Raw genomic sequence first — 24,580 nt, 5'->3', positions numbered from 1 at the left:
CAACGCCTGGCAAATGTGAAAAGGCATCTCTGTGCTTCTGCAAAAGTTTTGAATAGCAGGCATCCTGGCTTGATTTAGTTTGCTTGCTTCCTTGGGATTTTATTTTACACAACAGTCCCTGAAGTCTTTTCTAGCACTTAAATGCTAACACAATACAGACTTGATCTGGTTGGGTTGTTGAATTTCGTTAATGAGGCAGAATACATTAGATTTTAGCTTGTTTGGAGTGAATCTCGTTTGTAACTTGGGTGAGTACGTTTGGGTGAAGGAATATGCAGCTACTAGGAATAAACTGAGGGAAGGAAAGACGCTACATGGGGTGATTGTTTAATTACAAAAGCCCCAGCATTTATACAAGCATTTAAGATGAAGCATACAATTCCACATTTTGATTAGTTTCCCGGATTCAAGACTTGCATTGACAAGTGCTGAAATAAGATTAATCTTTAAACCGAAATAAAACGAAGGTTTTTGTGCTTTTGGTCGAGCGAGCGGTCTCCTGGTGATGGTGACGTCAGCAGGCTCTTGTCAGCCTAATTAATTATTCATTAGTGTGGGCGTGTCCAACTTTATAAAAGCGCCGGTTTTGCCGCAGTCCTGGTCATAGCTGACTAGAATTTGCGGTACGTGAGATTTCGCTAACTGTCAGGTTGACAAAAAGGTAAGAAAAAACCATTAATGGAAGATTTATGCTCTTTCAAATCTTTGAAATTTTATTTAATATTTTTTTTGGGGGGAACGGTGCGTATGTAGTTGGCCGCATATTTATATAGCGTAACTTACATATCGGTTATATGTAAGTATCGGTTATGTGCATCTTTGTTTTACTGCCTGTTCGGGTTAAGGGATTAAAAATGTATTCACATCCAAAACGTTAGGATTTTTCTTGTTTTCTGCATAAAAATGGGCGTGGTCCAATACGTGTGTGTGCTGACCGATATTGTGCAGTACACACTCGAACCAGGGGGAAACGAGAAGAAATTCGGTTAGGAATTCCTCGTTTGAAGTTCATTTGAATCTAAACGGACGTTTTTCGGCTGTCGCGACAAGTTACGAGAGCGTTTTTTAAAACGAACTCGCGCCGCGATGGAAGAGTCCGTTTTTTTTTTACCGAAAACGTATATAAATGTAAAAAAAAAACCCCGAGGGTGTGTGCGCCGTATTGTAGAGGGCAACAGGAGCTGTATTTTTTTTATAGCTCCGCTTTGTCCCTGGTCTAGTTGCACCGCAAAACGATGTAAATGTCAGTTAACAGCAGAAAACAGAACCGAAGCTGAGGGAATAGAGTTTGAGAGAGAGAGAAAATCGACCAAATAAACGCCCGTCTTCTGTGTAGCTGCAGCTGGGTCTTTGTTCAAAATGGCTCCTCCGCACCGGGGGTGGGGCGGTGATGGAGATAGTCCCTGCGCAGTGTCGACTGCCCGTCGAAGAGCGACGTTTCTTGTGATTTCGAGAGGCCGATGAGAACATCGCCACCTCGCCCACGGACAAAAAAAAAAATCCCAGATCCCTCACGGATGTGCCAGATGAAGTTTTCCGATGGAAAGCTGTGTGTGTGTGTGGGGGGGGTGGAAATGCCTTCGATTCGGTCGGTTGCGCTTTGTTCAAAATGGCGTCTTCCGCAGTGCGCGCGAGCCGGGGTGGGCGGGGCGGGGCTGACCCACTTCTGCGCGGTTGGTCGCCGCGCGGGTTGCGTCAGAGGGAGTCGATGACGCAGCTGCCCTTCTGTGGGGCGATGGCCTCCGGATTTAGGATGGCTCTTCAGTCCTTCAAAATGGCGTCTGGGCGTGTTTTACGGAGGGGAGGGAGGGGATGGGTGCGCTGCGCTGCTGCACGTCTGTGCAGTTTTAAGCAAACGTATATATGCAGCGCTGGAGTGCATTGAATACGACAATAAAAAGGCGGGGCTTTGCTTGGTCGAGCGGTCTTGTATACAAATAAATTATCTGCGCGTTTATTACGGTACGCACAAGGCGTGGACCTGATCTATTTATGGGGATCGGTTTATTTTTTTTCTTTCAGAAAATCTCCAAATATGTCTGACGAAGGCAAGCTTTTTGTTGGTGGACTGAGCTTCGACACCAATGAGCAGTCCCTGGAAGAGGTGTTCTCGAAGTACGGAAATGTTTCAGAAGGTAAGCTCGACCTGTTTCTAGTGCGATTGAAGTGTTGCACTAATCGGTGTGACACAGAGCTGCCAGGGGCTCAAGACTCTTTGTTTCTTTTCCTCTTTTGCCCCCAGTCGTGGTGGTCAAGGACAGAGAAACACAGAGGTCGCGGGGGTTCGGCTTCATCACGTTTGAAAACCCCGAGGATGCCAAGGACGCCATGATCGCCATGAACAGCAAGGTGGGGGCTCGTGCCGTCTGCGCCCGGGCAGCGCCAGCTGCTCCGGCTTTGCTCCCTACACCTCTGAGGCTCCTGTGTTGACCTGCCAGTGTTTCTCCCTCCAGTCCATCGATGGCCGGGTGATCCGCGTCGACCAGGCGGGCAAGTCCTCGGGAGGGAGGTCCGGCGGCTACAGGGGCGGCTCCTCCGGGGGGAGGGGAGGATTCTTCCGCGGGGGCAGAGGAAGAGGTGGGCGTGGTTACTCGCAAGGTAAGGGCTGGCCGCATGGCAAGAGCGAGTTTGCCTCCTCTTGGTCTGATGTCACGCCCTCCTTCGGTTAGTCGCCCGTGGGTCTCTGGGGTCTGGCTCTGAGTGGTCATGCTGAACTTGTCCCCCCCCCCCGTGCAGGAAGCTATGGTGGCGACAGGAGCTATGGAGGTGACCGCAGCTACGGGGGCGGAGACAGGAGTTACGGTGGCGGATACAACAGGAGTGGTGGTGGCGGCGGCGGCGGCTACTCCTCGGGCGGATACTACAACCGGGACAGCAGGTCAGTCTTGGGTCTTAGTGGATGCGTAAACGTGTTTCGCCACTTCACGGGGTTTGCGAAGATTTCCGTGATGCTGATTGAATTGTGCTTCTTGCAGGGGGCAGGGGGGCTATGGTGAGCGCTCTGGGGGCTCCTACAGGGACAGCTACGACAGCTATGGTATGTATGGATTGTAAAGGGGTGGGGGTAGTTGTAGTTTAATTGTAAAGTTTCTAAACATTTTTGAGCAGAACATTCAATCTGTTTCAACACTGCTGCTAAAGTAGAGGAATTTCCCCAAGTTCTTGCCATCCAATATATAGTTTTTTAAGCCTGTACATCCGTAGTCTATTTAGGCTTTGAGCCACAAATATCTTGTTTGAAGTATCACTTCATATGGAGTAGAGTGCACAGTCCTCTGCCTTCTGGATCAAAAAGAAATCATGTTTTTACTTCCTAAGTCATTTACAAGAAAGTGTCAACATAACGTTAGACCTTGTTCAAACAACATCTGCCCTGCTTTGATGATTTTGCAGTAGTATCAAGACGGAACTAGATGCACCGCAATATAGGAGAGAATTATCCCTCCCGACAAGTTCTAAGCTATGTCCGCATTTGGCACAAGAATAAGCTGTGCAAAAAAAGTTTCAGCTTTAAAAAGTTAAGGGGTTATGGGGAAAATTTAAGTACTTGTCCATGTGCTTCAGTGCCTTTACATCTGTGCCTACTTCTTGTCCTCAGCTACACACGAGTAAAAAACCATCCTGATTCAAGATCGTCCCTTCAGTGGCTGTATTTATAAAGATACGCTCTTCGAAGAATCTGTTTTTGTTGTTTTTTTCTCCTCGTGTTGTATAACCTGGATGTAGTCTCTTATTCTGTTCAACACAGCCTGACAGCTTCTAAAACTGAGCTAAAATCCCCTTACCTAGTAGTTTGTGTTCTACACGTACTTTAACATGAGAGAAAATGAATGGACTTTTTTCCCTCGAATTCAACTTTTCAAGTGATGGGGAAACTTTTATACTTACCCCGAAACTCATTTCAGACATTTGAGCAACCTCAATAGAAGCTTGACAAGCTGTGATAATGTTTAAGGCTTTATGCGCCTTCTTTTCTGTAATGCATTCCTTTAGTGTAGCAAGGTAGGAATGCAAGCTTTTCTAGCAGACCTCCTTGATATAGCTAAAGATATGAAAATATTAATTGCACAAAGAGTGAATTACTTTGACTGCTGCACCGATAGCAGTAAATATTGAATTGGCCGGATGCTAATTTAAAATACCCCAGCACCAGTGGCAGTCTGCTGCACGTTTAATGGTATTTCGCTCTTTGCAATATATGGGTTCTTGAAATGCTCCAATGTGTGATGGACTGAAACGTTCATGATGAGATTTTTTTCGAAATGTAATACCAACACTGTTGCTTTTTTTTCCAAACGAAAGAAATTGTGCTTTAAGTTCTCTGTATCAAAACCTTGGAAGAAACTTTTGTAAATTCTGGCTTCATGAAGCCCATTAAACAACTGGTTCAAATTGCTCTTCTTTCTTGTGCCTCAAAAGAAACAAATGATTGATGTTTCAACTGTGGAAAATCAACTGAATGCATTAAGTGCAGCACCAGTGGCTGAAGTGTCTTAGGCATAGAGGGAGGTTAGAGTAGTTTTCAGTTCACTAGGCCTTGGCAAACAAGCTATAGGAAAACTGGGTGGGTGATGTGGAGTTACTGCTATATTTGCCTTTGTAACTCATAGTCTTAGAATTTGAAATGTGTAGTTATGAAAAAAACCTTGAAATTGTTCATAGGTTTAAACTAGTAGGCGTGGTGCTGCATGCAACGTTTGCCAAGTATAGCTTAAAATATTCTTCTGTATTTAGCTCTTTTGGTTGTCATAATACTGTAAGGTAACTTAGACAGTGAGGAAAGGACAACTGGTAATGTCACCTGGAGATGGGTGTGTTGTAATGTTCACCGCGTCCAAGAGCTCTCTGCTAGAATATGGGAAATCTGCAGAGCCCTTGGAGAACGAAGCATTGTGCCTACCAACACGTGAATCCTCTGAGATGAAAGCTGCTCTCTTGGCTAGTTCATGTTTGGAGATAGGCCTGCGAGGTAACACCTTTTGCTCTCCTGTTCGCATCCTTCAAACTGAGTTCTCATTTAAAAAAATCCTTCCAAGTTCCCTGAATTGATGTCCTATAAAGATAGAAAAACAGATCCTTCACTTCCTAATTATATTTAACCCCCAGAGTTAACTGATGCATGATTTTGAACTTTAACTATAAAGTGCTGCTCTGAACTAGCACCATGGTTTGTTCCTTGTTCTCATGTGGTTTAAACCTTGGGAATTGAGAAGCCTCTGAGTTGGAAATACCTGGCTCCAATTTCATTGGCCTGCAGGCTTCCAAAAAGGATTGCTTTCTGAGCACTTGAGTCCTGTTTCCTGTAACATCATGGCTGCTTTTCCCTAACAATATACCAACATCTGTTTGTCTTCAAAGTTTCTCCTCTGGCAATCATGTCATCAAAAAGGCTGTTTCTTGAATGGTGTGTTGTATCCTACCGATTTAAGAGAACAAAGCCTCCATGGTTCAAAAAACACGATCCCCTTAGTGTCAGTGTCACTGTTATATGTTAGATGTTAAGGGCATTTGTGTAGTTTTTGATTAAGATATAACAAATGTAATTGTTCATCTAAATTATAGGAACCTATCCTTAAAGCTAGATTTCATTAGATTTTGAGAAGATCAAGCTCTCTTGGATGTTTTAATGTCCTTAGGTATTATTGATGTGAAGAACTTTAGGAATTTCCAGGCTAAAATGCCAGAATTAACCTAGTAGTTTAATACCAATGCATGCTTGTAACGTTGGAACATGAGCTGTATGTTTTAAACCTGCTGTGTATGGTGTTGTAATACAGCGCATTCTTGTTTGACTAGGTTGAGGATTTTGCCAAAGGATGTCTTTGAATCTATAGAGGAATCAGCAGTGCTGAAGAACTTGAAAAATGCAAGTGAGCTCCTTCAAGGTTAGTCATGACACTCTGACAAGTGCCTGGAAGCTTTAGTTAATATGTGAAGACTTAATTCCTTCATTGTATGAAGTACAAGGCATTTGTTTCTTCTCAAACAGCAACTTTAATACAATTAAATATGCATTCGGATGGCATTTGTCCTCTCCAGATGTGAATGTGAAACTTTTACATTTTCTCTAGTTGGTAAAAAAAAGTCCCACTGCTGTGTATAAAATCTGCTTCCATTGTTATTCCAGGGTGGTGATCGCCAGATGAAAGGTGTACCCGAGAAGGACTCATTACCACGAGCAACCAGCACATTGCGGTCTCTCCCAGCTCCCCCGGGTGGGAACGGAGAACTGTATATACACTACATGATCATTAATGGCATCCGTTGCATCATTTGTGAAATAAAAAGTTTTTTCCCCATGTTTTAATAAAAGCACGTTTTTTACTCCATGTGATTGGGTATTGTCTTATATTCGTTGATTTATAAAGTGCGGTGGAGCACTACAATTCTCTGCCGTGCAGACGCTGCGCGAGTGACTGCAGCAGGGAGTGGTGTATTGCAAAGCATGCAGATTATTATAAGGAACGGGAGGTGGCATTTTCATGAATGCCGTTTTGTTTAATCCGAAGAGCAATGTGGGATTAGGGGATTGAGACCATAGCAAGTAGAAAAGGGAAGTGATTATTTTTAGCGGTTTTGATCACTCGAGGCAGAATTTAAGGAGAGCAAATGTGAGTTTGCAACGAGGTGGATGTGAATTGCATGTACAGTGCTCTTCTAAAATATAAATTGAGTTTCGGTGGGTGAAACGTTTGAAGGCGATGGGGCAGAGGCACTGGTGAAATGGTCTGATTAAGTGGAGGGAGAAAACGTTTTGCGAAAGCTTTGTTAATGCAAATCGAAATCTATAAATTGATGGGGTTTAAAATAAGATCGTAAGGAGGCTAGCGGCGCGTATATGGACCAGACCAGTACGAACCGTTTTGGAGGCCGACTGAACGAAAGGTTATGTTTAAATCCTGTGCATCTTGAAAAGATCAGAAATATCTCAATAACGTCTAATATGTATGAGAAAGCGTTGGTTTTCTATTTTAATGCAGCACAAGGGAACTTGCGCTATGTTAACGTTGGAGTGCGCAAGATCTAGGATAAGAATTAATCATGCTTTGGGTGCATTTGTGTTTAAAGACGGTTTTTTTTTTTTCCAGTAGCGGGATTTATTCAGGATCTAGCTCGCTCCGCTTCTCAACCAAGCGTTGGGTAAAGCAGTCGCGAAATGGATGGACGGGTTATCCGCGAATGAGAGACGCCGTCGCAAAAATTCAAAATAAAAGGGCTGGCGACTAGCGATGCATATTCATGAGGGGGCGGGGCCGCAAGCTGCCGTATAAAAGCCCGCCTGTGCGGTTGGTCCGTCCCCATTATCGCTGCCGGTTGCTTGAGGGAGCTGTGGTCTCTAGTCTCATACAAGGTAAACATTTCATTTTTATACCATTGACGCTCGCAGGCTGCTAAGCTCCGCAATGACGTGGTTGATCGAGCCTGATGTATTTTTGTGTTGGTTTTTTTTTTTTAAACCGCCCGATTGCGCCGAGATACAAATTATTTTACAGTCCTTCGTAAGATGCCCCCTTTTTCGGGGGGAAAATCCGAGGGGGTTTCCGCAAGCGCGGGGGTTCTTCCTCCGGCGGGCTTTGTTTTCGCCCGCTTCGCCTCCTTTTAGACGGCCTTGCTTCCGTGCCGTTCCTGGGTGACGCAGTGCTTTTAAAGAAAGGATTTAAAGATAAAAAAATGGCGCCGCTGCTTTCGTGGGGGTGGTGGTGGTGGTGGGGGGGAGGGGCGGTAACAAAGCGAACAGCTCCACGAGTGCCTGCCCGGAGGGAGGCTGCGAGGAGGATGCACCCGCTGAAATGCACCCCCCGGGCGCAGCGCGGTGTCCCGCCGGGGGTAAAGGCGCAGGCACGGCCCGCGAAGGGGATGGAGTGACGGCCGGAGTGCAGACGTCCTCCGCACCGGCAGGAAAATGGCGTCTTAAGCGCTTCCATTAGCTGGGGGGGGGAGGGTGGTCTTTGTCCATTAACAGCTCGGCTCCAAAATGGCTTTTACAGGATGCTTCGTAGCTTCGTTTTTATTTTATTTTTTTTAAATGATCGAATCCCACATGGGGGAGCAATGCGGTACCGGCGGCGAATGAACGTAACTGCGTGGGTGGAGTGGTGTCCCCTTTCTGCGAGGAGAGAGAGAGAGAGAAAGGAGGGAAGGAAGGAACGAGGGGAGGTAAAATGGTGGCCGGCGTGCGTAGATCCACGGCCACGTGACCGGCCCCCTCCCCTCCCCCCCCCCACACAAAAAAAAGTTCGTGCGGGGGTCGGGTTTGTCGCGAGAGGCTGGCGGGGCCGCATCGGGGCTCCACGCCAGCAGGACCCGGAGCGGAACAGCCCGGCGGCCCCCCCGAGATAATCGATCATTCTTTTTTTAAAGAACTATTGTTTTTTTAAAAAATATTTCGGAAGGGGGGGGGGGTGCTCGACACGTGGGTCTTTGTACTCGGAAGACGAGCCGTGATCGTGAATGCCGTGTGCGTCTCCGCAGTCCCGCAGAACCGACAGAATGTCTGAGGAAGGAAAGCTGTTCGTCGGAGGCCTGAGCTTCGACACCAACGAGCAGGCCCTGGAAGATGTCTTCAGCAAGTACGGGCAGATCTCTGAAGGTGAGGGGCAGGGGCCGCGCGGCATTGTGGGGTGTCTGCATTTCGGTGGGGGGGGGGGGGGGGAGGAGGAGGAGGAGGAGGGGGGGGGTCAGAGAGAAGCAGCCCAGCCAGCAGTGCTCCTGTAATGGTACAAGTAAAGTTTATTCCACGCTGGAAGAAGAAAACAAACAACGTTTTGGCCACAAATTTTTTTTCCTTCTCTTTCCAGTATGGAATAAACCTTGACTTGCTGCTTTGCAGCCTATGGGTGCTGAAGCAGCTCCCTACTTAAGCTGCTTCTGTCTGTAATGTCCAGATATTGTCCAGTAGGCTAGAGTATCTCTCTTGTTTAGTTGTTTTCTCGAGCTGAGGTTCTTGCCCTCACTCTTTGGACAGGTTTAGCTCAGCGGCCTTCAGGCTGCCTGAGGCTTTGGGTGAGGGCGTTACTAGGGCCTTTGGCATTCATCCATTTTTCTTAGCACTGTATCCAGGTCAGGGTTGTAGGGTGGGCAGAGCCTATCCCAGCATGCAATGGGCAAGAGGCAGGGGGTTAGACTGTGAGGAGAACATGCAAGCTCCATACAGACAGCACCCCGGATCAGGAATCGGACTTTGAGCCCCAGCTCTGCGAGGCAGTAGTGCTCACCGCTGTGCTACCCTAGTTGGGGGTTATTTTGAGTGCAATTCACCTGGTTCCTCCAGTTTTAGACTCCTTTCTGTGGCTGATGGTAGCACCAGATTCCTCATCTCTCTTTTTTTTTTCCTCACCAAGTCGTCGTGATTAAGGACCGGGAGACCCAGAGGTCCCGAGGCTTCGGGTTCGTCACCTTCGAGAACCCCGACGACGCCAAAGATGCGATGTCGGCCATGAACGGCACGGTGAGCCCACCTGCGTGGGGTCGGTGGGGGGGTGACTCCTGACATGGGGTGGGGTCTTATGAGCTGGAGCAGCACTGTATCTAGTGTAGAGAGAGCTCACGAAGCTCCTTAAGAATGTGCCCCCCCCCCAACATAAAGGGGAACCACAGTCCCAATTCATCGGCGTGGTTATCAAATCTCTGTAACAAATTAAATTCATCGCCGACTTTGCAAAAAATCTTAAACGCCGAATTAGCTCCTTTTTGGAAGTAGTGTAGATCACCCGGTTGTCGCAAAGCCTCACTCTCACTACAGGTGAGAGTGCAAGATCCCACAAATTGATATGAAGATGCCCTTCCTGCTCACTAGTAATAATAATACATTATTTTATATAGCGCCTTTAAAGGTGGCTTCTCAAAGCGCTTTATAACTAGTCCCTGTAATGACAACGGTGGAAGTTCTGTGCAGCCACCATGCTGTGGAGAGTTCGCACGAATTGTGAAGCAGCCCTTCCTGCTCGCTAGTCCCTGTCATGAAGTAATTGGACGTAACTGTATTGAAAGGGATGCATTCACAATGTTACCTCGTTCGGGTGCCTAACATGGAACTGCGCACACCTTTAGAGCCGTCTAATCTGTGATGCGTTACTGCATACATTTTGCTTTTGCTGTGATTTTGTAATGCGCTCATCCCTGCCAGTTCTTTCTAACCCAGAATTCCTCCCTCCCTGTCCCTCTTCCTCCCCGCAGTCCGTGGACGGCAGGCAGATCCGCGTCGACCAGGCGGGAAAGTCCTCCGGGAGCCGGCCAGGCGGCGGATTCAGGGGCGCAGGCTCTGGGGGCCGCGGAGGCGGGTTCTTCAGGGGGGGGCGAGGGGGTTTCAGCAGAGGTGGGCGTGGTTTTTCACAAGGCAAGTTTGTTGTCCCCTCCCCCCCTCCCAACAGTGCCAGCCTGCATTTTTGAGTGGAGAATGACCCCCGACCCCCCTGTTTGCTGGGGAAAATCTTGGGACTGCATGCATCCGAGCTCCGTGCTTCGTCCCTTTTCTGTCCCACATGGCTGTTGTGGGCGTGTGGAGTTTTGTCCCTTGTCCGTTTTGCAATGCATCCCAGTAGCGTGCCCACCAGGAGTGTCTCTGTATAGCCTCCTGGAAGAGGCACTACTGTGCTTCAGCATCCATATTATAGCACCTCTTACAGCTGACACTTCTGGCACTGAATACAAAGTGACCAGCAAACACTGCATGTTTTTTTGCTGCAGTGAGTGTTTCATCAGCAACCATCTGAAAGTGGAAACCAGCCCCCCTAACTTTGCCACTTCTTTCAAGGAAATGGCTTCACCTTAGTTAAGGCTTTCAGTACAAAGTGCAGTGCTTGGCGTTGGGCATGGGGGGAGATCCTGGGCTCATGGGCAGCGATCTCACGATGTTGTTCCATAGGTGGCGGAGACCGTGGCTTCGGGGGTGGTCGCTACGATAACAGGAGTGGAGGCTACTCGTCCGACAGAGGTTATTACAACAGAGACAGGTGAGCTGCAGTGCTGGGGCCCGATGACTTGGGGGGGACAGAATTGGGCAGGAGAATACACTGTTACGAGGGGGGTATTTTGCTGACTTCGGTTGTGAACCAGAATCAATACATCAATATCCGAAATCTGTCCCTTTCTGGGAAGGGGCACTGCAACTCCAGAGCCTCGAGACAGGATCACACATGCACTAATGGGGGATGCCAGTCCATCCCGGCAACATGTAACATAAGTCTTGGGGCGGGAGAGATTAATGTGGGGTGGGTGAGCTGCTCTCCAAGTCTGTGAATGTAGTCGTCCACGCTGACCATCTGCTACCTTTTTCTGCAGGGCGCAGGGAGGCGGATCGTACCGGGAAAACTACGACAGCTATGGTAAGAACTCCTGTCCCGGTCCCCAGCTCCGGGCTTCTTGTCCTCTACAGTGGGGCTCAGTTCTCGTTTGGGCTCTCTAATGCAAATGTATTTGTTCCATATTTCCAACAGATACAGATGGGTTACTCAGCTAAGCAGTTGCAAAATGTCCTTTTGAAATATTAAAATGGTGTAGATGGAATTCACTGCAAATAGTAGGACCCATTCATATTTAGGTGGAAAGGCTGTCCCTGACCAGGCACTGATAGCTGCTTTTGAGTAGTATCCCAGTCCACAGAGATCCAGTGGCATCTAAGGGTGCAGATCAGCGTCACAGACCCTGTATCTTTACTGCCTCAGACAGAGCAGTGGGCTTGAGTTGCAGATCACAGCCAGGATGATGCTCCGATCTTCCCGGCTCAGTTGATGATCATCTAGTGGGAGGGGTGGGGGGTGTAAGTTGCCTAAAGTAACTGCAAGCTGAACTTGAACCCCTCAGGAAAGCGAGTTCTGCAGCAGCCCTTGTTATCCCAGGAGGTTGCCGCTTGTGGATCTCGAACAGCTCAGTCCTACTTGCAGTTAATTCAGTAGTTTTTTTTTTTCCCCTCAATAGTCTGGACGGTTGGAAAATCTTTTGATGTTTACCTTCTGCTTGCTTCTTGTCCTCAGCTACATACAACGAGTAAAATACCCATCCAGCACCCAAGATGGACCTTCCAAAAAGGCTGTAATTTAAAGATTTGTTTTTGGGGAACTTCGCAGACAAAGTACTTGTAGTACCAACGCATTTTATACTTTTGGACTGTTTTGTGTTTGTTTCTTTTTTTTAAGATGTCCTAAAAGCTCCTGATGTGAGACTGCAATATTTTTTTTTTAGTTTCATCTTTTCAGTCAAATGTCAATACATGAAGGGTTTGTTTTAAAGCTCCAGACCGTCTTCAGTGCATGCTGGCTTTCATTTTGACAGCACTTTATTTTAGTTTTTTTGTTTTAGTTTTGGAGCTGTTCACTGTTCATTTTCACTGGAGAAGGAATAAGAAGAGAGGGTGTTTTTTTAACTTTAATTTAACGTGAAAAAATTAACCCAAAAGCTCTAATGGGACTTCGGCATGCTGTTCTACACATTCTAGTATATATTGGAAAAATATCCCCAATTTTGTTTTTAATTTTAGAAATGTTCTTGCACATTCGGAATGGAAGGTAGCTTTTTCAGCTTCCCACTTGCACATGGCTATAAAACAAGTTTCAAGGTTGAGCGACAGTTGTCTGTTCCTACCATGTGCACATCCTGTCTAAAATCTAGGGTTTTGTACAAGTGCACATCTATACAGAGTTTCTGCCTTTTTCTAAGAACAAGACAATATTGGAAATGTATCTTTTTACTGTCCTTTTTATTGGAAGAAGCTAAGTTGTATTTGAAATGGTTTAGGAAACGTTTGTATTAAAAGACTTGGCTTCACGAAGCCCATTAAAACCACCTGAATTTACTGTGATTTGTGGCTGTAACATGTCTCTTTTGCTTCCCTTTTGCACCACACAAACAGAGCCAGAAAAGTGCATTGACCTTAAAACTTGGTACATAGAATGTTTTCTTTTAAGTAGTTGCAGGTCGTACATGAAAAGAATGCAAAAGGATATATCCATAATGGGATGGATGGTGGGTTATTGTTGCACATGGTTTTGTGATTCTAGTAGAGAACTAAACTGATACTTCTGGAGATGCAGTCCCTGTGTTTTCACGGAGACCGCCTCATGCAAATCAAATTAAAAGGCTAAATCATGTGCAAGTAGCTCTGCTCCCCTTAGCAGGTAGCATCATACTGTATTTCCTGATCTGGTTTTAAAATGCCTGGGTATTAAGAGCCACTGGAGCTCCTGGATGAAGGCCCAGTTGCAAAGCAGGGAGCAGGGATTTGTGAACGGCTTCCCAACTAATCTCTGATCTTCGAGTCCTCAGCTGACTGTCCAGATGGGCTGGCTGTGCCCTGCTAGATGGGCAGCAGGGCTGTGAAATGTCTGAACAGAATGGGAGGGTGAGCTATGCGCAGGAGCAGGCTGGGATCATTCTGATTCCAGATGGTACTTGGGTTGATGATGCATGTTTTGTGCCAATTCAGTGTTAGGCTAGTTAAACTATCTTAGTGCACTAAACTGGGATGCACGGTTTTGTCCATTTAGCATTGGTCTGCTCTGTCTATAAAGGTACAAGTCGAAAGCAGAAGAGCATTTTGGCTACTAAATCCGCAGGTGGAGAATCTGCAGACAGCCTTTTCTGCCTTTTGCCATGGGATTGACCTTTTGTTGTTGGGCTGTGGGGTTTGGACAATGAGTGTGCTATCACACCCGCTGAGCCTGCAGTCCTGCGCGCGGTGGGGGGAACTGGCCTGTTCTTGGGTAATAGGCTGCACAGGAGGGAGGCAAATCCTGTCACAATTGGTGCGTTTCTTTTCAAGGTGAATCGATGGCGCACAGTAAGGCATTGTGCGGAGAGCCTCGTGGTCCTGCAGCACAGCTGGCTTCTAACTGCGTTGCCTTAAAACGAAGAAACGACCCCGCCCCACCAGAACCTTTTTGTTTTGATGCACATCTGTTGGGTGGACTTCAGAGTAGACCCTGTGCCGGCACATTCAGATGTTTCGTGCCCGAGTTTAAACACCCGGACAAGGGTCAATGGTAATTCGCGAGTGCTGTAGTGTCCTGTAGCTTTAAAAGCACCGGGAATTCAGGCCTGAATTGATGGAAAGCCAGGACGGCTACAGTTGGCACATGGGGGTTTGCTAGTTTTTTTTCCCCAGTACCTTGATTTTTTGTTATATACCCTTCGGGCTCGGAACAGCCCGTTGGGTAGACGTTGGAAGAACATGCCCGTTTCTTCCCGGGCCGGGGTGAGAGTACTGACCCTGGCAGGAGGAGTTTGGATGTTGCACAAAGCTTGTGTAGCAGGTGCACAGTTACTCCAGTGGGATGGTTTTTGTGCGGAGTAAGGTATAAGCACTAAGTAAGCAAACCACAAGGTGTTGAAAGGCATGGAAGGAGAGAAGGTGGCTTGGTGAAAGGCTGCCTGCTCGATCGGGCTGCAGCACGAAGGTGGCGTCTTAGGTTTGTCTCTGAATCTGCGTTTTTCCTCTGCAGGTAATGAGGCCAGCTGGTGAAGCAGGCAGAGGCGGTGCCTCTCTGGGCTGTGTGAGGGCCAGAGAGCCTCCTGTACCCCGCTGGTCCTGTCCAGCTCTCTGCTGCCAGATTGCCAGACCACGTCCTGCAGTGTCACAGCTCTTAACCGCTGCCGCAGCCTGTCCCTCTCCCTCCCCCCCCCCCTCTTTTTTTTTGAACCTGCGGCCCCGGGTTCGACTCTTCGATAAGACACGCACAGTCGAGCACAGCTGGCGGTGTGGCTACAGCGCGGGGAAACGGAAGCTCTGCTCTGGGCAGTGGTGTGTGTGTGTGTGCGTGCGTCGATCAGGTGGGCAGCCCGCTCTGCCCTGCAGGGGGGGGGTCCGCCAGCGTGGGGGAAGTGGGTGTTTTTGTCGAAGCCGAATTTTGTGATCTCTCCTCTCCTGGGGTTCTGAAGAGCGCGCGCCAGGGTGCAAATTGGGGACCCCAGCTCTCTTCTCGCCTGTGCCAGCGTTCCTGGCTGCCCTTCATCTGCGAGGGGACCACTGTGTCTTTGCACCAGGGTGTTTGTGCAGGGAGTGTCCGCAGTGAACTCTTGCATGGTGTCGAGAGCAGGTGTTTCAAGAGCCGCAGCTGAAGCACTTGGGAAAAGGCAGTGCAAGGGCAGGGTCACTACAGGACTGCCTTCAGGTCATTTCACTGTTTTTCTTCTGCACCGCCCTGTATCTGCATGATTGTTCTTAATAAAAAACATCCCGAAACACACAGTGAGCTGTCTTTCTGATTTCTCCCAGTTTGGGTTATTTTTATGCTTTTCTCTCTGGGTTGTGATGTTGGTTCCCTCCGGGTTGCTGGGTTGTAATTTTGAGCTTTCTTTGGGTAACGCCGGCAACGGAGGCTTATTCTGACTTGGAATGTTGAAAGGGGAAACGCAGCCCCGATTTCTTACACCTGTTACTGTACCGGGGGGGAGAAACGCAACACCTCCTCCACCCTCTGGCCCTCCCGTCTGCGTGGAACAGGGTGAAGAGTGACTCATCCGTGAGGAGGACCTGAGTCCATCGCAGCCTCGGGCCCAAGCCAGCCGGGTGTGAGGTCCAGGAGGTGTGAGCAGAGGGCCTCTGACAGGTCGCTTGCTCTAAGGCCAGCAGCATGGAGCCTCACTGTCCTGTCACTGATGCGGGCATCGTGTCTGATGGCAGTTTCAGCAGCGGTAAGGGTGGCAGATCTGAAACGATCTCTCAGATGGACCTGATGTGTCTGTCCTGCTCTGGTGTGGTCACCCGAGGGGGACCGGATCTTGGACGGTCATCTGTCCTGGCAGTCTGCTGAAACCTTCTCTGCAGTCGGGACACAGTGGAGCGGCTCACTCCATAGTGTCTGGCAACGCTGGCACATGACAGGCCTGCCTGCAGCATGCCAAGTTTAGGGTGCCATTCGAATCACAGAAAACTGACTCAGTGTGGTCTTTTTCTTGCAGCGACCTAAGCCTTGAATTAAGGCCTTTTTAAAGGTGACCTGATCAGGCATTGTTCCACCTGGATCTCGTTGGGTAAAAGTGCACCTAACGAGCTTTCCTGTGATTGGCAAGTTGCAATGCCTCACTGCACAAGCTGTTTTGCTGGTCAGAGGGCTGAGAACAAATTGATAACTTTTTGTGAAAGTAAATGAGCTATATCTATAGTATTCTCATTCCAGAAAATGTTGCGTTTCTTTTTTCCATCTGTATATATTTCGGTAATAAATTGGTGGACCATATCTAAAAAAAATTCAAATTCCAAATAAACAAAATTGTGAACTTTGTGGAAGTACCGTATGGTGGCCACACACTACTTTCACAGTACTTTCAATAAGCCGGGAATTGCAAAGTGGTGCTGCCCTTCCTGCTCAGTAGTCCCTGTAATGACTGATGTACTGCGATGTACCAATGAATAAGTACAGGTTATGCAGCAGATATTTCACCACAGAAATGTCCCAACATGATCTGCATGCAGAGTTAACAAGTCAATATTTGGCTAAAACTGTTGAAGTCGAGAGCAGTATTTCTATTGGATTAAAAGTGGGGAACTCACAAACCTTTTTTTTTTTTATTTAGGGAACTCACAAGCCTGCTTGTTTACAATGTAATAGGGTCACAACACGTCACCGGAAGTTTTGCTGCCTCGTTCTGAATCGCAGAGTATGGCGCTGCACGGACCTGGAAATGTGATCTATTTTGCGATGGAAATTGGAGGTTTTACACGTTACTGTGTACATTGTACTGCCATTGTAGTTTGAAATGCGCCCATCGGGTCTCCGGCGGGTGCCTGTATTGCTTCATCTCTTCTGAGCGGCCACTGCATGTTGGAAATACGGCCGCCGTGAAGAGTTTTGGGGGTCCACTGCGAGTTTCACACCTCGCACTTAGCGGGATCATCTCTGTAGTGAAGCACACGTCCTGCCTACAGCGCGGGGTTTGGAAAAGCTGCAGCGAGGTGGCGCTCATTAACGGTAAGGATTTGCTCGATTTTAAAACTTTAATTCTTGCGCTAGGGTTTAAATGCAGGGTGCACTTGGCATGTTCACTGGAGGGCAGGTGCGCTTTAGTCTTGCTGCCAGTTGGCGGTGGTTCTAGAAGTACTCAAGAAAGGCTGAAGTGTTTTGGGGGGCACTGTAGTTGGACTGATAGCCCACTAGAGGGAGCCAAAGGCTTGCAAATGCGCTTTTATTCGGCTGGGAAGCGCACTATCGGAAACGCGTGCTCGCCATAAGCCTGAGTCAAAGCGCTTACTGCTCTGCGTGAACAGCAGCGGATCGATTTTAAATAGAAACTTTAAGCGGGGTGGGATGACGTGTTTCTTGGGTTGCGTGTCTGGAGTTCGTGAGCTAGCAGTTAGGAAATTGCTTTATCTACTTCGGTTGAAAGGTACTGACAGCCTCAGAAAGCACCACCCAGCCCATCTCAGCATCCTTCGGAATACCTAGTGGTTTAATTGCCCATCTGTGATGTCATTTGTTTCCATAGCAACCATCACTCTCTTTTACTTATTTCTCCGCAGTGTAGCTGTAGGTCATTAACAGTGACTTCAAATAGCTTCCAGACTAGCTGCGTCTTACAGTAAAGTAGTTTCCAGCTTCCCAGTAAAAGAGAAAACTATTCTGAGTTTTGCTGTTCTCTATTGAAGTTCAGGAGTTTTATTTAGCTCTCCCTTGCTGCAGTACTAGCCTCGTCCTGTGGGTGGCAGTGTTGTTTAAGTTTTTTGCCGTACTGGGTTGATTGAGAAAGGAATCCAGTACATAAGATAAGATCACTTTATTGGCCCTATACAATTACTTGTATTAGGAATTTGTCTTTTTCACATACCCCAGCTTAATCTCCATGAGACACACAGACAGGGAGAGAAGCTGGGGGTCAGAGCACAGGGTCAGCCATTTATACAGCACCCCTGGAGCAGCTGGGGTGAAGGGCCTTGCTCAGGGGCCCAACGGAGTAGGAGTCCTCTGCCGGCCGCGGGATTTGAACCGGCAACCTTCCAGCCACAGGCGCAGATTCTGAGCCACAAACCCACCACTCCGCACCGATACATCATGCAAATAAATCCCCACTAGTGAGGACCAGGTTTTTAACGATGCTCTGTAGGCAAGTAGAAAACCGCAAGGTGAACAGCTTTAATCTCATGCACGTGCATGTAGAGCTAAATGCAGTGCCTTGTTCTAGGAATGTGTAGATATACAGTGTATGCGGTCATGACGCAGTTAATTTTGGGTTATTTATTTTTAAAAAATGTTCCGCTAAGAATGAATTGCATTGATGCCACACCTTTCATTTTACAGTATAGGACCGAGAGCAACCTGTTTTATTTTCCTATCGCTAGCTCAAATAGTGTGTTTTTCTCTAGCGATGATGGGGATACGTGCGGTAGGGGGGGTTTCTTTTGACTCGGCCTGGTGAGGAAGAGGAGGACCACGGTTTCTTTTCTCCAGCGCGCAGATGGGCGTGGCCTCGTGCTATAGGTGTGCGAGCATGGTTGAGGAGGAGAGTCAGCCATGTTAGCTGGAAATGCTGAGGCATAGTATTATGGGAAGGGCAAACGAGACAGGATGTTGCTTTGCGAGATCTTATCTCTTCTTTGAAAAGTGGAGCCGACAAAACCTGCTCCCTCTGGTTTGAGACGGCGTTTCTTTTCTGTGCTCAAGTGCAACACAGTAAGTTCCCCTTAGAGCTCCACCTGGGGCTTCATTTGGTATTTTTTACAGGGAAATGTAAGGACATCCAACAGTCCACAGGACAGGAAGGGATTATCCCACTTCAGGTATTGAAAGCAGTTAATTTCTTAACCCATAATCAATTACTTAAAAACACAGCCGGAATCTTGATCGAAAGGCATGCTTGTTGTGTACGAAGACTGGCACACATTATCATTGTGAAGTAAGAGAGACAAAATCAAGCACGTTGAATAGTTTTTTGGCTTTTATTTTGTTATTTGCAGTCAGACACACAGGAGCTGAGGAGAGGCAAGGAGGAGAGGAGAGATTTGGCATGGAAAATGACTTTCCAGTGGCCCAGGGTTTTTCAGAGGAGATGTTGTCCTCTTGGAAGCGTGGCAGAGTGTTACAACAGGGGTGTTTCTACTGACAAGAGCACGCATGCTTCCTACAAAACCGTACAAATCAATCTGTTCAGCCTTGGATTAGTCCTTTCACATCTTTTGAAGCGTGCGAAAAAGACAATTTTACCAGGCTCAGTGTGGGTTATTTTCTCGTTTTTGCAGTTGGCATAGCGCAGCTATCTCTGGGCTGGGTTTTTTTTTTCCTGTTTCATTGAGGGTTTGTCCACGACGAATCAGGGTTCTCGGTCATCCTGGTCTCCTCCGGGACCCCAGGACGGCTGCAGCAAAGCCAGTCGCGGTGTAGCCAGCGCATAGCAGCGTCGTCAAGAGGCTGGGGGATTTCAGTCAGGCAGCTAGCGGGGCGCCCGGGACGCCGAGGACCCCTGTCTGTGCAGGAGGGGTCACGTGGCGGCCAGCGGGCCCAGTGGCGTTCCTGGAGGCACTGCTGAGTGGCCCCTCAGTTAGCGCTGATGATTTTGCTGATCCAGGGCTGGTACGTGGAGATGCGGGTGTAGACGTGGGGGAACCCTCTCAGATTGCAGGGGTTCGTACTGAAGGACACGATCCCATAAGCCTTGCCGCCACACACGAGGGGGCTCCCCGAATCTCCCTGGGTTGAGAAAGAGAGATTTGTGGGATTATTAGGGCTTGTCTGAGCAGTTGTCAGTGCCGCAGGGCCATGTGCAAAGTGATGGCTGTTGCACAGGACGCTGGATTGTAACAGGGGTGTGGTTACCCAGGGCGGCACAGGGGGCTGCCTCACAGCACCCTGGTGCTGTCTGCGTGGAGTTTGCATGTTCTCCCCGTGTTCGTGCGGGTGTCCTCCGGGGTGCTCCACTTTCCTCCCACAGTACAAAAGCCATACTGGTATGTTAAGGGGATACTGGTAAAATTGGCCCTAATATTAGTGTGCCTGTGCCAGTGCCAGTGCCAGTGCCAGTGTATGCTCTGGGCTGGTGTCCCATCCAGGGTGTACCTGCCTTGTGCCCATGGCTTGCTGGGACAGGCTGCAGCTCCCCAGTGACCTTGTACCCTGTAAGGGATAAAGCATCTAGAAAACAGATGGATGGACACCCCCCCCATGAAAAGCCTTCTCATTAGCTTTAAGGCCAATGAGCTTGGTCTGGAAGAAGAGGTTAGAAATGGGTGCATGGCGGGGTTACCCTGTGTGTCTGGGCACGTACCACGCAGGGCCCCCTCCTCGCCTGGGTGCAGATCATGTTGTCGGTGATGCCCCCCCTCCAGTCCCTGTCGCACCGCTTCCTGCCGACGACCGTGACGTTGACTTCCTGCAGCTCGCTGAGGTGGTTCTCCCCGTCGGCGTCCGCGCTTCCCCAGCCGCTCACCAGGCACTGCGCGCGCTCCCTCGGGTCCTCCTCCCCCTCCTGCGCCAGGGCCAGGGGCTCCACGAACCGGTTCAGGGTGGCGTTGGCCTGCAGCTGTGGGAGCAGAGAGGAGAGACCCGTGGCGGCATGGCTCGGCTCGGTTCGGCACAGCTCGGCTCGGCACGCCGCAGCGCTCTGAGAAAACCGACAGGGTTTGGGATTTCTAAACACGACGGCCACCTGCTCTCTCCCAGAAACCCCCGTGGTGACGTTTCTGCACCCTGTCACCCAAGTTCACAAAAATATCTCAGTACGCGTTCTAGCAAGGCATGACACTCTGATCAGTTAAAAACCTTCTTGGTCGGGTGATTGTCCTTCGTCAGTCAGTAAGAGCGAGGGGGTGTTGGGGTGGGATTTGCACAATGAAAGAGTCCCCCCAGGCCCTCGCAGTCCTGCGGTCCGGGCTTTTCCCCTGCCCCAGCTCTGGAACTGCGGTTGAGCCCAGGGAACAGGGATTTCTCCTTTATAATAATAATAATAATTGCTTACACTTATATAGCGCTTTTCTGGACACTCCACTCAAAGCGCTTGACAGGTAATGGGGATCCCCTCCACCACCTCCAGTGTGTACCCCCACCTGGTTGATGCGACGGCAGCCATAGTGCGCCAGAACGCTCACCACACATCAGCAATCAGTGGGGAGCAGAGCAGAGTGATGAAGCCAATTCATAGATGGGGATTATTAGGAGGCCATGATTGGTAAGGGCCAATGGGGAATCCCTTCCAGCACTCCTTCGCCGTCGAGTAGCGATTCCAACTGTGTTTGCGTTACTTCCTCAAGTCAGAGTGTTTCCCAGGGATTCCAGCCCTTGTTTTCCGGCGAGCCGAGCCCTGGAGGTGCCGGGCTCTTCCGGAGGCCGGGGGCGTGCCGAGTGAGGCTCACCTTCAGTAACATGATGTCGTTTTCCAGGTTCTCCTCCGAGTAATCTTCATGAGGGAACTGCTTCTGGACATCGAGCACCTGTCTGGAGGACTCCTGTTTCTTCAGTGCATGGGCGCCCAGCAGCACGTAGAGTTTTCTGCAAGACACACACACACACACAAACACAATGGAGGATCCCCGTTACACACAGCTTTCTCTCTCGGATCAAGGGGGTTTGATGTATTCGGCATAAAAAAAATTGTTTTTCAGTTTTTTTCTCGGATTTCCCAGAGCGGGTCATGTCAGTGATTTTTTTTTTTCCCCGCCAGGCGGCTGGAGCAGCGGATCCGTGGAAAGGAAAGACCCGTTGTGGCTCGGCTCGGCTCGGCTCGGCTCGGCACGGCACGGCTCGACACGGCTCTGCTTGGCACGGCTCGGCACGGCTCGGCTCGGCTCGGCACGGCTCTGCTTGGCACAGCTTGGCACGGCTCGGCACGGCACGGCTCGGCACGGCTCGGCTCGGCTCTGCTTGGCAGGGCTCGGCTCGGCTCGGCTCGGCTGCTACACGGGGGGTACCTCCCAGCGCAGTGGGCCGCGGTCACGACGAAGTCCTCTCTGATCAGGAAGCCCCCGCAGCCGGCCACCTTGTCTCTCTGGACCACCAGGTAGGCCATGTAGGGTCTGCTGTGTGGCTGGGCCTCGTGGCCCCCGATGATCCCGTCTCTGAAGAGCCCTGCGAGTTCGTGGGACACAGGTGAGAACTGCCCCCCTCTCGTTAGAATCACGCACCCAGCAGGCTGCCAGCTGACACGGGCCGGGTTAGCGCAGGGGGCCCAGTGAGCTGCTGGACTTTTTTTCTGTGAGGGGGAGAGCAGGCCAAACTGCCACCCCTGCAGTTCCCTCCATTGCACTACTCCCTATACGAGCCCAGTAAGCGAAGACTCATTAAGGCAACACTATATCCCCATTCAGAAGTCTCCGATTCGTTCCAAGTGCTCCCACTTCCGGACTCTTGCAATGTAACTGGAAACAAACCAGTTGGGTTTTTCTGGTGAGTTTGAAAAACGTGGCACCATAAGCAGCTTAGTATAAGTTACTAAAAGCAGAGTAGAACAACATGTCTTTTTCGCTCAAGCTGTTTAAATGTATTATGAAAGAGTTATGTGGTGACATCAAATTTGTATGATCTGTACTGCACATGAGCACTAGAAGTGACACCAACTAATCAATGTATTACTAAACAGAAATAGTTTATTGTGTGTGGTGGTAAATCTTGCACAAAGACAGAATAAAAGCCCCAACTGTAAAAGTAAGGAATAGCATCAAACGATCTAGTGATCTCGACACTGTGCATTCATAGTGTGCATAACCAAAATAAAACACGCACTGTACACAAGGATAAAACCCACAAATAAAGAGTCTTTTTACCAATATTGTTTTTACTTTTTTTTGGTTTGTTATTTTTGTTATGGTGGTTGTGATAACGGCAGCCGAGAGGAGGGAAAAGTAAAACTGGCACAAAGAGCTACGCGCTTGGAGCTCGAATTAGTTCACTCGGCGAGCAAAAATAGTTTTGTATGTGTGTCACTCGTCCTAGCGAGTGCTCGTAAATGAAGTGCTCGTTTAGCACGGAATGAGGGTGCTTGAATGCACGCGTCCTGATTCTCTTTAGAATTTAACAGTGAAACCTGAGCCAGAGGGCACAAGTGGGAACTGTGTGGGAGTGCATTTCAAATCGAGGACAGGAGGCACTTCTTTACACAAAGGGTTGCGGGAGTCTGGAACAAGCTCCCCACCCACGCTGCTGAAGGTGATACCCTGGCTACTTCCAGGAAATGGCTGAAAGAGATCAGTTAACTGCCAGCTACCAAGTGGACTAGATGGGCCAAGTGGCCTTTTCTCAGGTATAACTGTCCGTATGTTCTAATGATCAATTAACTAATGAAGGAGAGGGATATAGCAAAGTTCCATCACAGAGTGCATTGACATAGCCAACCATCTGGATCTAACAGATCCCCCTCCTGGTGCTGAGGCCAGTTACACAGACAGAAACCTTTAAAAGGGTACTTAATCCCCACTGAGCAGTAAAGTGCACTCTTTCTCCTACTCTTTCTCTTTGTCAGGCTACACAGTACTCTCCCCTGTGACCTACATCGTGCTGCGGAAACACAGAGCCATTAAAACAGTACAGTTTCACAAAAACAGAACCTGTATCTCCAACAGTGCCAGCGGCAGAGATGTCCTAGTGAGCCCACATTGAAGCAACATGAAATCCGCATGTACAGTACCCAAGACATACTTACGCTGAGTCAAAGATTTCCCTCCACGTTCCTTTAGAATAATGTAAACACGAGCTGCCAGGGATCTTAAGGGTTTGCAGAATAAACTAATGATTTTGACCTGTCCCACAAAAGTAAACTCATTCCTGCTTGAGCAGAAGAGATCAGTATTCTTATTTTCCTTCCTTAAGCTCTTGTCACTGCATTATTGTAAGATGTTTTTTTAAAAGAGATTTTGCTTCAGACAGGGCTGCTGATCCCACAGGCCTCTGGACTGGAATTCACAGCCTCAGAAGTTAACTAAGAGCTGCCCTAACTAAAGAACATCGACAAAGAGCGATGTGGAAGTGCATTGAGGCACGTCTTTGCACAAAAGGTTGTGGGAGCATGGAACGGCATTGTGGTTGAGGCTGATACCCTGGCTTCTTCCGCAACACAGCCGGGTGAGATCTCTGGATCCATTGAAGACGAACTACCAAAAGGTGCTGAATGTCGTTTTCTAACCTCTGCGATAGCCCTTAACCCCACAGAAGAGCGACAAGAATAACTAGAGGTTCCCTCAGGGTGCCTGTGCACGCGTGTGCCCCCCCCGCCGACTGGCGGCGCCGGCCCCAGAACCGCGCGGCGGGACCGGGGCCGATGCCCGGGCCAGCGGGGTGGTGAGGGGGGGTGGAGGATGAGTTTACCTGCGCTGGAGAGTGATGAGAGCAGCGAGAGAGCGGCGGCGAGGCTCTGCAGGAAGCCCATGATCTCGCTGGGGTGTCAGAGAGGGACTGTGGCTCCGTCAGGCTGCCAGCGGCTCTTAAAAAGGGGAGGCCCTGTTCTCGCCGCAGAGAGCGAGGGAAAAAAAAAAGTGGCCAAAACGAATTAGTGTTTCGATGCAAGATGGAGCCCGCTTTTTCTCTCTCTCTCCCTCACACACACACACGCTGGTGCCCTCCCCCTAGTGGAAACAGTAATAGTGAGATACCTTTTGCAATTAACGCAAATTAAAAACCAGTGCTAGAGCGCATTTCCTGATGAGCTGGAAATGAATGTCATAACAGTCTAG

At 48.9% G+C, this 24,580-nt stretch overlaps 3 protein-coding genes across 7 annotated transcripts; 2 read left to right on the top strand and 1 right to left on the bottom strand.

The window, feature by feature from the left end:
* The first annotated feature begins 551 nt into the window (after positions 1–551).
* Positions 552–6,327, top strand: LOC102684042 (cold-inducible RNA-binding protein B-like). 3 transcript variants are annotated; one of them, XM_069186182.1, is made up of 8 exons: positions 552–661; positions 2,023–2,135; positions 2,243–2,349; positions 2,454–2,577; positions 2,737–2,878; positions 2,976–3,037; positions 3,599–5,885; positions 6,128–6,327. In XM_069186182.1, exons 2-7 carry the CDS (start codon positions 2,036–2,038, stop codon positions 3,610–3,612), a joined length of 549 nt encoding a protein of 182 aa, XP_069042283.1. In that variant the 5' UTR covers positions 552–661; positions 2,023–2,035; the 3' UTR covers positions 3,613–5,885; positions 6,128–6,327. The 3 variants fall into 3 exon arrangements, with proteins under 3 accessions (XP_069042283.1, XP_069042282.1, XP_069042281.1); XM_069186181.1 differs by having other exon boundaries at positions 2,454–2,598; positions 5,797–5,885; XM_069186180.1 differs by having other exon boundaries at positions 2,454–2,598.
* A 916-nt stretch (positions 6,328–7,243) lies between these two features.
* On the top strand, positions 7,244–15,179 carry LOC102684620 (cold-inducible RNA-binding protein). Of its 3 annotated transcripts, none has more exons than XM_069185914.1 (7): positions 7,244–7,351; positions 8,473–8,590; positions 9,342–9,448; positions 10,177–10,315; positions 10,865–10,952; positions 11,281–11,324; positions 14,436–15,179. In XM_069185914.1, exons 2-7 carry the CDS (start codon positions 8,491–8,493, stop codon positions 14,453–14,455), a joined length of 498 nt encoding a protein of 165 aa, XP_069042015.1. In that variant the 5' UTR covers positions 7,244–7,351; positions 8,473–8,490; the 3' UTR covers positions 14,456–15,179. The 3 variants fall into 3 exon arrangements, with proteins under 3 accessions (XP_069042015.1, XP_069042013.1, XP_069042014.1); XM_069185912.1 differs by having other exon boundaries at positions 10,177–10,336; XM_069185913.1 differs by lacking the exon at positions 14,436–15,179 and adding an exon at positions 11,973–12,796 and having other exon boundaries at positions 10,177–10,336.
* A 3,667-nt stretch (positions 15,180–18,846) lies between these two features.
* On the bottom strand, positions 18,847–24,376 carry LOC102684423 (granzyme B). The gene is made up of 5 exons (XM_006640032.3): positions 24,216–24,376; positions 21,827–21,983; positions 21,272–21,407; positions 20,188–20,442; positions 18,847–19,613 (listed from the first exon to the last, which is right to left on the bottom strand). The coding sequence occupies exons 1-5, from the start codon at positions 24,274–24,276 to the stop codon at positions 19,461–19,463; spliced, it is 762 nt and encodes a 253-aa protein (XP_006640095.2). The 5' UTR covers positions 24,277–24,376; the 3' UTR covers positions 18,847–19,460.
* Positions 24,377–24,580: the final 204 nt, after the last annotated feature.

Source organism: Lepisosteus oculatus, chromosome 29, assembly GCF_040954835.1.
Source record: "Lepisosteus oculatus isolate fLepOcu1 chromosome 29, fLepOcu1.hap2, whole genome shotgun sequence".
Lineage (NCBI taxonomy): Eukaryota > Metazoa > Chordata > Actinopteri > Semionotiformes > Lepisosteidae > Lepisosteus > Lepisosteus oculatus.
The sequence above is the reverse complement of the archived record's forward strand: the minus strand, read 5'-3'. Positions and strand labels throughout refer to the sequence as shown.